This window comes from Diplotaxodon limnothrissa, linkage group LG6 (assembly GCF_057381915.1).
Source record: "Diplotaxodon limnothrissa isolate DT_005_m linkage group LG6, D_limnothrissa_male_GT1.1, whole genome shotgun sequence".
In the NCBI taxonomy this organism is placed as follows: Eukaryota; Metazoa; Chordata; class Actinopteri; order Cichliformes; family Cichlidae; genus Diplotaxodon; species Diplotaxodon limnothrissa.
Window position 1 is genome coordinate 13,780,221 of NC_140601.1, and position 13,722 is coordinate 13,793,942.

Consider the following 13,722-nt stretch of genomic DNA (forward strand, 5'->3'; position numbering starts at 1 on the left):
ATAAACCTCACTTGTTGTCACTTTTTACTAGAAGAGCATGTTAAAGACTTCAGCTCAATCAGTTAAACATATGGTGTTGTTAAAGCTTATAAAGTTACCAAGAAGTCCCTTGAAATCTTTGCAAAATAAAACACTTGGCTATAGAAGGACTGAGGATCATAGAAGAGGGGGACATACTTTTTGGCTGTCACAGCCTGATAAAATGTGTAACACTGAAGTAAGACAGAGAGTGGTTACAAAGAGGAGATGGATTTTGGTACACTATAGGTCCAACCACAAACCTCCAGAAGATAACGAAGGTGAGCAAAACAGTTACGTAACAAAACAGTTATATAACTAAAACGTATTTTTCTCTATAGTGTTATAATTTTGTTTACCAATTTCCATTTTATTAAAGGAAGATCGGAATTATTTATCTAGCAGACAATCATTTGCATTAGTAACTTGAACTACATAAATAAAAGATATTTTACTGATTTTGCTTGAAATTGATATTAAAATGTATTCACTTTACTTTCAAAACGATACAATAGCGGGGTTTTCCAACATTCTAGGTTTATGCCACGAACATAGATCAGTAATGAGCAGCACACCGACGAATGAAAAGAAACTATCTGCTTTGGAGTCGCGCGGTCCTTTGCAGAACACAACAAAGTTGCGGTTCCTCGTGAGCGCGCTTTAGGGGACTGGGATACAATTATTGTCAGAGGTACTGCTTTGGCCTAATACCTATTAGAACTACACCTAACAGAGCCACACCTGTGCAGCTATATTTACAGAATACAGTCAGAACATTTCCTGCAAAAGATAACTTATACAGCTGAGATTTTATATTAAAAGGTTATATGGAGACAAAACATTAAACTGTGGAGCATTCCACTGGCATTTCAGTTTGCCAGAATTTTTTTCATTACAGAGCAGAGCCTGCATTTTAACCACGTGGACCGAGAAATATGAACACGTCTCACATATGTCACTGATCGTGCTGTTTATGTAGAAAGAAAGAAAGAAAGAAAGAAAGAAAGAAAGAAAGAAAGAAAGAAAGAAAGAAAGAAAGAAAGAAAGAAAGAAAGAAAACATTTTTAAGAAGGAAGAAATTAGTCACATGGGTTACTCTGTCACGGAGACAGAACGAATAGAAGTGTTTAGGTAGTTCAGTAGTATTTTGTAAGTATGTTTCGTTTTATAAATACAGAATACAGATCGTGTTCAAAATAAGACACCGGATTCAAAATAGATGATACAGTGTGTGTGTGTGTGTGTGTGTGTGTGTGTGTGTGTGTGTGTGTGTGTGTGTGTGTGTGTGTGTGTGTGTGTGTGTGTGTGAGAGAGAGAGAGAGAGAGAGAGAGAGAGAGAGAGAGAGAGAGAGAGTTTGTGTGTGTGTGTGTTAAAGCTGAATAATTACATTTAAAAGCCAAATACAAAAATAAAATTCCAGTTTCCAGTGGACCAAGCAGATTAAAATGAGTCATTTCTCCCCTCCTGTTTTTTTAGTTAAATATCATGGTCAGCACTGACAGCTGTTCCTAGTTCCTGATCTGCTGCATTAAAATTAAATCTATGTTCTTTATTTTCCTTTGCGATGTTGGTGCTGGAGGTCGTTTGATAACGAACGTGCTTAACACAAGCTGAACAGCTCATCTGACTCTCTTAGGTGCAAATGTATGCATGCTGGAATAGGGCCTGCTGTTCTGTGTCGTGAAGTCTACGTTTCGGTGTTTTGTAACTCCCCGTTTTATTTTGACAGCATCTTGTCTCATGTGCGCTATATTTCGTTTTCCTTCCACTGTCTTGTCTTACCTTATTGGTTGCATCTGTGTCCCCTGGCGTTGCCTGGTCTTTTCCTGATTGCCATGTGTGTATTTTGGCTGTAGCCTCTGTCTCTGCTCAGTTCTCTGCGGCGTTTGTCCGCACTTGTTGTACCTTGTGAATTTTTTGTTTGTTTGTTTTTTGCGGTTTAGACAGACTTTTGTTACCGGCTGTTCTTTGGATTATCTGCTCTCCTAAATAAAGGTTCGTTTTTTGCTTATTTTACTCTGTTTCACTATTTTACTGGGGGTTTTTTTAGTCTGTTTTGGGGCCACGTTCTTCCACAACACAATAGACTTGCAAGGTTCTTGTGCATGCTCTCAGCGTATATCTCTGCACACCTGCGCACAGATCTAAAGACGGGCTGTGTAGTTGTGGTAGTTTGTTGCAGCTGTTTGAAATCTCTTTTGTCCCTGGAGCAGAGACGGTACATAATTTTGTTTCATGCTCTAAGGTTTCACTGAACCCGATACTATAATGCCAGTTCAACATACAGGATAGTTTTCCATTACCTGGATTGACTTTCCCTGACATTGGAAATTGGGATGAGCAGTTACACGAAGCTGGTTATCAGTTCGCCAAATTAACCCAGAGTGTCTCCTGCGCGTTCACATGAAATGGTGCTGTTGGCAGTATCTGACTAATCTAAAATGGCTGTTTCACAGATCATATGTATTTTTCGCCCACAGTAAACAATTTCTGTGAGTGCCACCAACAATTAAATGGTGATTAAAATTTAAGAAAATAATAAATAAATAATAAATGTTTAGTAAAATATCACGCTGTAAAAAGGACAAAAGATGAATTCTGGGTCAAACTGTTAATCTGGTGATTTAGGGCACAAAAATAAACATTTTAATGCAGTTAATTCTTATTATTGTCACTGAGTGCGTGCTCAGTGCTGCTTTTTCCCCTAAGGCGATGTCTGCACATTAGAGCTCTGAAACTTTAAACTGGCATTTAAACATTTAAGCCTACTCTACTTAAATGTTTAAATGGACTGTGCCAAAGTCTAATAACGCAAAACGCTTTAATTTGTCGCAGACCAAATGGAAATATATTTTATTGATTGGTCAGGTGTTCTTAGTGCTGTTGAGCAATCCCAGTAGAATAAAAGAAAGAAAGAAAGAAAAACAGCAGATTATAATCAAGTATATCCGCATTTTATGTATTTTCTTAATCACCAAATGAATACATGCACATTCCCGTGATAATTCGACACGCAGTTTGCGCCTCATTTGGTGGTTTGAGTATGGTACGGCTTAACAAGCTGCACAACACATTCTCCTTGCAGAGAAGACGAAGTGAAGACTCAGTGAAAACGTGGCTCTTCCAACCGATTTAAAAGCGAAACTCTCATATTGTTCTGCGATACTACAATCTATCCAATACCAAGTAAATACAAGTATTGCCAGTACTACCGATACGTTTAACTTATAAAGGCAGAGTGTAGAGAGAGTTCATCAATTTGCTAAATTCTGAACAAATTTTAATGAACACTGAATCTGTGATTTTTACTTTCCGCAATAATCCGTGAACACAACAAGACACACCTTTCAGCTTTTTCATGTATTTTGAAACACTTTGTTGTTCTTGGGTTTTATTGGAGACCTGGAAGACAAATGTGTCTAGCTTTAAAGCACTTTGGGTCAGTTTATGTTGTTTAAATGTGTTCCATGATAAAATAACCTGACAGTCAACACAAAAAGGTGAGTATATTCGCATTAACATTTTTCATAGTTCATGTTAAAGGTATATTATTTCATTTCCAATAAAATAATGTTGGGCTGAATATATTATCTGAATATAGTCTATAAGTAATCATATTACTTTAGCAGGCATTGGACTGCTAAAGTAACAGCTATGATAACAAATAACAATTTAATCCTTTTTACTGTAGATCCAGCATCAGTCATGGCTGAAACATTACTGTAGCAGGCTTTATGTTGCTGGTTCACCCAACACAGCACAGAGGTGTTCAGTTTGTAGCAAATCCATTTTAATATTCCTTCAAATTTCAGCCATCACTTCACTTCACTCTCCACACACACACACACACACACACACACACACACACACACACACACACACACACACACACACACACACACACACACACATCATCTTGGTCCTGACATTCTAATGTTTTAAATGACAGGGGAGGCAAGTAAGATTAGCCAAATAACCACAGCTGCGTTAACCAGCCTCCCCCCAGCACTGCCCCTTAACCAACTGTACCCCCCACTGCCACTGCCAATATATGAACTACCTGGTTATAATTTCCCTCTGTGACAGTGGGCTCTGTCTCTGTGCGAGGGATCTGGGTCTGTCTGAACAATTTCCTTCATCCTCTCTTCATTTCTTTTGTTGCTTTTCTAGGACAAAGTTGTGCTGTTCATAGTCTTTCATATCTTTATATAAGTTCATAGGATTGCCAAAGTAGAAAACATCCTTCTAGCAGGCATCGTTGTTTGCAGTGTTTCGATTTACAGCTGTAAAGTAGCTCTATATATTGTTCCAATTTCTCACTTACTGCAGCTTGCATGGTTTTGCTTAGTGCATCTGAGTCATATGACTGTAGGACAACTAAACACAACTGAGCAGGGAGGAGGGAGCGGACAAGAGTGTGCCTGCATGAGAGGGAAGCAGTTTGCACAGACATGTCTCCTTTTTGATGATCAGTAGCAACATACTGAACTTACATAAGAGAAACAAACTAATGCATTGAGCTGATCACAATAGTAACAATTCAATGTCAGTACCAGCATTAAGTCGATACTATCGATATTTGGGTTGATCCACCCACCCCTACTGAACAGAACAATTTCAGTTTTGCAAAATCAACAACCTGTGGACGTAGAACTGTAGAAAAACAACATTTGTTTTGATTCTTGGCAGAACCATTCAGGTATCTTTTTTTTTTTGCACTTTAAAAGTGCATTCATGGATATGGTCCTCTGCATATGTCTTATTTAGTGAGTCAAAAATGCACAACAGTGGCAGTACAGATTAAAAGTTAACAATTTTAGTAATGCTGGTGCTGCTCTGACTTTCAGTGAGGGAAATATGAGTTGAGAGGGTATTCTAGAAATTCTGACTTCTGATTTATTGAGGAACACAGCAGCAGCCACTCACACAAAGAAGCAATTCATATGTTAAACTCAGTTTAACACAGAAAACTGAACATGTCCATCACTACTGTGAAACAGACCAGGCCTCTTCTTTTGGGCTCTGCCCTCCAGACCGTCAAAAGGTATTTGTTTCAAGAACTGATCTACGAGTTACTTGTAAGAGCGTGAGACTGCTGCAATGTCTGCAAAACAGACTTTGTTGCATGTGTGGTGGCTTCTTTGTGTATGAGGCTGCTGAATTAGGTGTCTGTGAGTTGTTGAATTTAAGTGAGTGGAACTTACCATTATAAGTATACCATTGAAATATATAATACCATACATACATACATATTAATACCATTGAAAAAAATGGTTTGGTTGTGATTATCTTTTTTTGTCCTACTCCTACTCTCCATGCAGTGGTTCAGTAGATCTTTAAGAATGTTTATTTCTGAAAAATTGAGTGGTCAGTAGGTATGACCTGTTTCTAGTCTGTCTTTAACCTAGAGCCTAACCTGCTCCAGATCAGGTTAGGTTCATAGCGTAAATTACCATGTCAATTTACCCCAGTAAGAAATGAACAACAATGAGCATTTATCAAATTTGAGGATAAAAAGTTTAAATTTTATTCATTAAAATGAATGGAGACAGATATAATATTGAAAATTAGTCACCACATGTGATGTCCCAGAGCCAAACCCTTTAATACTGCAATATATCATTTTTGTTTCATTACACAAATAAAGGTTTGTGCAATTTTTAGCCCTGTTTGCTGGTTATTGCACAGAATAACCACACACACATATTTAGACAATTAGCCACAACATTAAACAAAATATTTACATTGCTAGCTTCAAACAAAAAAGAATGCTGGCCGGCATTATAATATGTTAATAGTATCCTAATGTAAGTATAAACCAATATTACCTTATTATTGTGGGCTACTACCATAAGTCAGTATACAAAAGTTCTAATGCACAGATTTGACCATTTTGGTAAAATCTGGTTGTCATATTGTTGCCTATATATTGCTAAACTATTAGTAATGGGTTTTGCCTCATAGGCAAGATTTTGTTTCCACATTATCGTCTCCAGTTTCTGGTCAGCTACATAAAGTTCAATGTCATATTTCTTAGCTATTAGCTATAACCTCTGTTGATGTACAAGAACTACTTTGATATTATTTAATATTTTTTGTAATTAAGTGTTCAGTCTCTGTAATAAAATATTAAGCTCAACAGTGTTCAACACTGGACTGAGGTCTAGCAGAGTAAGCACAGAGTGCTTGGTCACTGACGAAGGACCTCACCAATACCACATTATTTCCAAGCTGTAACAGAAAGTGCTACCAATAATTTTTAATGGATTTTTCATGGCTTCATTTTGTTCCTTTTGACTGAGGTATGCAAGACTCAGTCAGACCAGTGACAGTTAAAATAAAGAGAATTGATAACCCCTGTTGTGATACCCAGACAAAACCTGTTTGCAAAACTTTTGTCATTTTGTCTGTTTTGTCTTTGACTTCAGCCATGCGCTCCAGTCCAACCCCACCTCCTCTTTACCTGAGCCTCCTTCTCTTTCTGTCATGGAACTCCCCGGTTCTTTCCTGTATGACAGTGAACAACAGCAAGTGTGAGTCTGCTCCATTTGTACCAGGCCACAACCTGATTGGGGAGGGATTTGATGTCATCACCCTGCTCCGAAAAGGAGCCTACATGATTGATGTAGCTACGTACCGCAAACCAGATGGCACCTGTACTCTCTGCACCAACCGCAATCAAAACAAAACTCTACAAAAAGTAAATGGATAAACTGTGATTACCAGCAAACTATAGTAGATAGGTTATGTGCACATCTTAATCATGGTGTTCTGTTTTTTTATCTTCAGCTGCCGGCCTCTGTTGTCGACTGGCGTGCAATCAGCCAATGCAAAACCGATATCTCCAGCAGTGCACACACCACTGTTAGGTACAGTATAGTGTAGTATATTTGTTGCTGAAAGGACTTCATCCCAGAGATCATTGTCATCTCATTACTTCACCTAGTCTGTCACAATACCAGTTAGCCATGACAGACACATATTTTTCTTAGATGTCTGGTTGGCACTTTGTCTCTCTCCATTAAAAGGAAACACCAACAAAATGAAAGACTATTAACTTCTTTGTGAGTAAACTTTTTAATATTCAAAAAAGGATCAAATGATATTTCCTCAACTGTAGAATAAAACAACAAAGATGGGTGAATTGTTACAATACTGGAAGGTAAAGTGATAACCAGGTCACAAATTTCTTGTGTTGATTATCAGCATTTTGAAATCTCATAGCAGTAGGAACAAAAGAACTTCTAATGTGTTCTGTCCTACACTGCTTAGGAGAAGAAGCCTGCTGTTTACATCTCTGACCCTTCAAAATATTATGGAGAGGGTGACTAGTATTTTTTCTCCATACACCTTTCCACAATAATTCCCAGTGAATCCACAGTCCTGCCCATTAATAAGCCAGCCTTCTTCAGTAATATGTGCAGCCACATACTATTCTTACTCACCATACTGCATTCCCATCACAGTGTAAAAAGCTGAGGGCAGTAAAATAGGGGATACTGGCAACAACAGTCTGATAGAATAGAAACAGCATCTCACTACATACACTGAATTTATATTTATTTGCTGGGGCACACTACAGAAATTCTCTAAATCCTTTAGATTTCTTGGCCGTCATTTGGCAACTCCAAGATTCAGCTCCCTCCACATTTTCTATAGGACTGAGGTCTGGAGATTGGCTTGGCCATCACCTTAATGCTTCTTTTGCATGTTGGAAGACCCATCCATGACGAGCCTTAAGTGTTGTGGCTGACAGAAAAGGGTTCTCGACCGAGATTTTATGGTAAATAAAATCCATTGGCCCCTAAATTTGGTGAAGTCAGCATTTAGCAACAAAACATCACCAAAACATAATGGTTCCCCTCCATGCTTGACTGTAAAAAAAATTTAAAGAAATGAAACAAGTAAATAAAAAGTAATTCTTCTCCTTCAAATTGTGTTCACAGTTCACTACTTAACTCTAACACTGATCAGGACATCCACGACTGGAAGGTAGGAAGCATCTTGCACTTACTGTTTGTTTCAAAATTACTGTTTGAAACTACAAAATACTGTTACTGTAATTACTTGTTATTAAAACTAATAGAAATGCAAAATTTGTAAGCAACATTGCATGCTGATTCGTTTCTTTTTTTTTTCTTTTACAAGTGAAATGTGCACTGAATCAAACAGACTGTAATAACATAAAAACCTTAGTGTGCAAGTTCTCATCAAAAGGGCTGATTTGATTAAATTTTGGCTCACTGAGCTGTGTAAATGTGATACAAATATGAATTCCTTGTCTCATTATTTCATTTAATATTTCCAATTTAATATTTTTGATCCCGAGAAAAAAAGTATTATATTCAAAGTAATTGAGTGAATGAATAATAAGACAGTATTTATTATATCTAATACTTTTATCTATTACTTTTACATTACATTGACTATTATTAAAAACAAAAATGGTAATGAAATTACATTTCTATTTATCAGGCTGGACTAAATATAAATCCCATATCTACCAGCGTGGGGATTGGAGGAACACACTCCATGGCATATGCATTTGCTACAAAAAAGACCAAAGAGGACCACTACTCCTTCAGCACACACACGGTCACCTGTACTCACTATCGGTTAGCTGTGAAAATCCTGGCATTACCACAAGTTTAGATTAACAATATATAATTTCAGTTTTTAATAATTTACTAATCAGTTTCATTCTATCTAGTTACCGGGTATCAAGCAGACCGACTCTTAGCTCTGAGTTCAGCAGGGATGTGGCCAGTTTGCCAAGTCGCTATAACTCCTCCACCAGAGATCAGTACAACGAGGTCATAGATACCTACGGCACACATTACATTCGCAAGGTTAAAACACAGAAACACTGTTAATTAGATTATTTCAGGAGTAAAAACACTTTTTTATTAAAACTTTGTGCTACATTACAGGTTCGTCTTGGTGGCCGTCTTAGACGAGTCACAGCTGTACGAACCTGTTTGTCCAGACTAAACGGATTCTCCTCAAATGAGGTACATGAAAAACATTTGCCTGCACACAGTCACCAGACTGCATATTTCTACTCCATATGAATAAGAACATAAGGGATGCTAAATAGTTGTGTTTTTGTTTGGTTTTTTGGCAACAACTGAATAGTGACATCATTCTTATTGCATTTGTATATGAATGCAAGGAGCTTATTCCCTTCCAAAAGATATTCTCTCAGTTGTTCTACTGACCAAAGTGAAAGAAACCATTGTACCTTATCTCTATAATTGTCTCACAGTCCATCAGGAGCTCTCTCTGCTGTCCTGAAAAACCTCTAGCTTCTGTCGCTGCCATTTTCAACATCAACAACAACCATAAACACGGCACCTTTTAACACTTATTTTGCCAAAAGTGTTTGCTTGTCTGCCTTTACATGCATATCAACCCGAGTAACTCCCCATACTTAATCCATAGGGTTCATTATGACATCAGCTATAATAGCTTGAACTCTCCAGGTAAGGCTTTCCATAAGTTTTAGGAGTGTGTTCATGGGAATTTTTGATCATTCTTCAAGAAGCACATTTGTGAGGTCAGACACTGGTATTAGATGAGAACTCTGCTTTAATTCATTGCAAAGGTTCTGTCAGGTTGAGGTCAGGACTCTGTGTGAGCCTGTCAAGTTCCTCCACACCAAACTCACTCATCCATTTCTTTATGGATCTTGCTGTCTGCACTGGTACTCAGTTATGTTGAAACAGGAAGGGGTCATTCCCAAACTGTTCCCACAAAGTTGGGAGCATGTCCAAAATACCTTAGTGTATTGAAGCATCAAGCGTTCCTTTCACTGGGACTAAGGGGCCGAGCCAAACTCCTGAAAAACAACCCCACACCACAATCCTCCCTCCACCAAACTTTCATGTATTTCACAAATGTTTGTAGCATGCCTAGGTGCTTGATTTTATACACCTGTGATCACGGAAGTTATTGGAACACCTGAATTCAATGATTTGGATGGATTAGTGAATACTTTTGGAAATGTAGTGTATTTTAGCCACTTCTGTATGAGAACTGTCAGCAGCTGGTTCTGTGACCCAGCAGTTTCAGTTGGTTTTCATCTCTTTTGTTATATTTTGAAGATAATGTGGAGGTTGGGATTATTATTAATTGGCTGTGAATTTTAGTTTAGTCTGTTTTACCCAGGCCTTCTGTGCTAGTTGTTTTGTATTTCTTGTCCACGTGTTTCATATTGTAAACTCTGGGTTGTCATGTCTACGTCTCGCTATGTTTCCTGTTTTATTTTGAAAGTTTCGTGTTTCTTTGTTCAATGTGCTTAGTTTTACTCTTCCCCTGTGACGTTGTTATGTTCATTTGTGTCAGCTGTTTCCCCATGTGTTTCCACTTCCCCTGATCACCTCCTGTGTGTATTTAGTCTGTGTGTTTCCTTCAGTCTTTGTCCTGTTGTTCTGTGTTCTTTCTTTCATGTCATGTCAAGTTTCAGGTAGTTCATGATTCATGTTTATATTCATATTTTCCTACATGCACCTGTTCTGATTCATGTTTTTGTCATAGTAATCAAAGTTTAATTTCTCCAGTTTAGGTTCTAGTTTAGTTTTCGCCCCACTCGCCTTTGTTTTGTTTGTGTACTGTTCTTATCAGCCACAAGAAACGGCTCACTTTTTGTCCAAGTCACGTTTCACGCTCCGTTTTAGTCTGCATTTGGATCCAGTGTTCTCTCTACACACCGTCAGCTCCCCACTGTCTGTGACAAGAACTTGCCTGACTAGTTCCACCTGTGACAAAGACACATCCAACCGACTGCTGTTTGAAAATTGCTGATTACTTACATTTACTTACTTACTTATATTTGACATTTTCTTCATTGTTATCTCTCCTTTCTCTTTTTTTCCAAGTTTGTTTTTCAAATTTCTCAACTGCCAGTGGGCATGAATAGCGTAAATCAGGTGAATGGTGATTTCACTCTTGCCTCCTCCTAGCCGAAACAGGCATCAGGACTTGGTAAAAAGAGAGAGAGAGAGAGAAACACCTGCGGACATTTTAAAGACTTAACGAATTAACGATCAACTACAAATTGTTTCCACTTTACTTTTTTAGGAATAATATGAACAGTATGGATCTGGATCTGTACACATAATTTACAAGAAATCATGTGATGGTTAGCATTGCCAAAATTTTCAACACTGAATGCATGTATAAGTAATTTGTAACATCTGCATTTTAACAAATATCAATAAAGTGCATTAACAAACAGAAAATACAAAAAGACAAAGACAAAGACAAAGAAAAATAAGTTACCATACCAGGCACAGGGAAATTGACCACACTGTGTACCCTCTGGGAGGAAAGCCACAACTGGCCAATACTGCACAAAGGTCCAGTGACAGAAGCTCAGTTCAGTTTGATTTATATAGCACAGCAAAAGTTGTCTCAAGGAACTGTGTTTATTGTAAGGTAAAGAACCTTCAATAATACAGAGAGAACCAGAACAATGAGACATGAATACCTTTCTTTGTTTAAACAAAGCTTTCTTATTACATTTTAAATTGGCTCTACACCAGGATATTTTTAGGACATTTTCAATAACCCTTGAGTGACACACTTAGTTCACAAGTTCCATGACATGTAGGCCTAACATCACAAGCGCTTCTCTTTGGCATGTGTTCCTATTTAATGGAAGTCCTGCATCTTATGTCTTCTCCTGCCTTCTAGTTACACTCCTGCCTGTCGATGGGTGTCTCCATTGGCTTGGGAAAGCTGAATCCATCTGCTGTCCAAGGTTCTTGCAAAAACCTCCTGGAAAACCGGGATGTTGCCACTAGGTATAGCTCTGGTCTCCACCAACACTATACGGATGTGGTGGGAGGTGATGGGTGGTTGGGAGAGTTTTCACTTGCCTATGATGACTCCCTGGGTTTTAAAAACTGGCTGAACAGTCTGAAGGATCATGCAGATGTTGCTTCCTACTTCATTCGCCCAATGTATCAGCTGATACCGAAAGGCACAAAGAAGTCAGGGATGAAGGCTGCCATAGAGCAGTACATAACAGACAATGATGTGAGTCAATCACACAGCCAACGAAATTGCTGGCGGGGCAATTCTAACCTAGATTTCAACTGTTGTCCTCGACAAGCCTGGAGGGGGAAGCTAACTGTGGAAATCATCCAGGCCTGGAATCTGAAAGGAGATCATCTTGGCCCAACTGACAGGTGAGACCAGCATGGTTAGGGATTAGGATTTAGAGTTTTCTAAAGATTTCCGAATCTCTAGGATTTAGAGATTTAGAAATCTGCAATATTATTCATCTTTGTGTCTTTCTCCTACTCACAGCTATGTTAAACTGAGGTTTGGTTCCATCAATCATCAGACTCGCATGATCGAATCAAGTTATCCCCGATGGAATGCTTATTTTAATCTTGGACAGGTCAGTGAACCCTGACTACATATAAGATCAAGGATCATATTAAAGGAATTTTAATACTGCAGGTTTGATGTACTGATTTCAATTTTTAGAACTTGGGCTACTTACATCTTTTATATACAGTTAACTTTAGCTGTTCTTTAACTGAGGTTATTTATTTCCATTTGGTTAAGTTTAAGCAGAACTAATTCTTTCATCAGGTATATTTAAACAATTTAAGGTAATGATTTCGGTTAATATGAATGCTTTAACAATGTCAACCATGTGTCATAAAGTACTGAATGCAAATCTTGCTACTGCACATTTTCCTCCTTATTTAAAATATGTAACAATATGACATATATATCAAAAACACAACAGTGCTACCAGAATTTACATTCTATGAATTAGATGTGAATTACCATTGTCACTATTGTATATGGTACAAAATCTCAAGCATATTATTTGTAGGACAACAGTATATTAAATCCTATTTTTAATGCTTTTTTTCTCATGAAGGTGGACACACACAGTGATGTGTATGTTGAATTATGGGATGAGGATCTGTTCTATGATGATCTTCTGGGATCATGTTCCCGGCGTCCAACTCAGGGGACACGTATATTTTCCTGTTCAGCTGACAGTGGCAGCTATGAGTTCAAGACCACTCTGACCTGCGACTCACATCTCACAGGAGCCTGGTGTCACCAATATACACCATCTCCATAATGAGAAATGCATTTTGGGGCTGCATGTCTTTCTCCTATAATCAATTGTGATAAATCTGTTGATCACATAAGAGTCACATGACTGATGGGTTTTTTCTTTCATTTTCCTCGTATATATATCGTACATATCCATTTTTTTTTATTTGATCTTCTTTTCATTTGTCATTCAGTTATTTTTTATATTTTATATACATATGTAGTTTCATTTTTTTCAGATTATACTTGATTTCAGTTTGTCAAATACATGTAACCCTTTTTTTTACCTTCTCAAACAAATGAAAAAAGCACGGTAATGTTAAATTAAAAAAAGAAAGAAAGAAACGTGATAACACAACAAGAAAATATCACATAATATTTGTTAAACAAAAGACTATTATACTTCATGTCACAGTGTGGGCAGGTCAAACACAAGTGCATTTGTCTGGATATACAGATTTTAAAAAGTAGGAATTTCTGGGGAAATTATTTTTAAATTCAGCATCTGGTGATTTTAAAATGTGTATGAATGAAGTTATATACCCTCAAAATTATAACGTGGTGAGTAACGACAGGTTTTGATGGTAATTTCTTACAAGAAGTACTCAGAATACGTT

At 37.6% G+C, this 13,722-nt stretch overlaps 1 protein-coding gene across 2 annotated transcripts in view; it reads left to right on the plus strand.

Moving 5' to 3' along the window:
* LOC146630256 (perforin-1-like) overlaps window positions 1-13,130 on the plus strand; it is an 84,524-nt gene extending 71,394 nt beyond the window's left edge. Inside the window, exons 1-9 of one of the 2 annotated variants that reach the window (XM_085356828.1) lie at window positions 6,450-6,719; window positions 6,809-6,888; window positions 7,966-8,011; window positions 8,495-8,634; window positions 8,730-8,868; window positions 8,950-9,030; window positions 11,714-12,210; window positions 12,332-12,425; window positions 12,921-13,130. In XM_085356828.1, the coding sequence (XP_085212954.1) occupies window positions 6,450-6,719; window positions 6,809-6,888; window positions 7,966-8,011; window positions 8,495-8,634; window positions 8,730-8,868; window positions 8,950-9,030; window positions 11,714-12,210; window positions 12,332-12,425; window positions 12,921-13,130 (1,557 nt within the window). Of the gene's footprint in view, window positions 1-6,449; window positions 6,720-6,808; window positions 6,889-7,965; window positions 8,012-8,494; window positions 8,635-8,729; window positions 8,869-8,949; window positions 9,031-11,713; window positions 12,211-12,331; window positions 12,426-12,920 lie in introns of those variants that run through there. The other variant, XM_085356827.1, reaches the window with a different exon arrangement.
* Window positions 13,131-13,722: the final 592 nt, after the last annotated feature.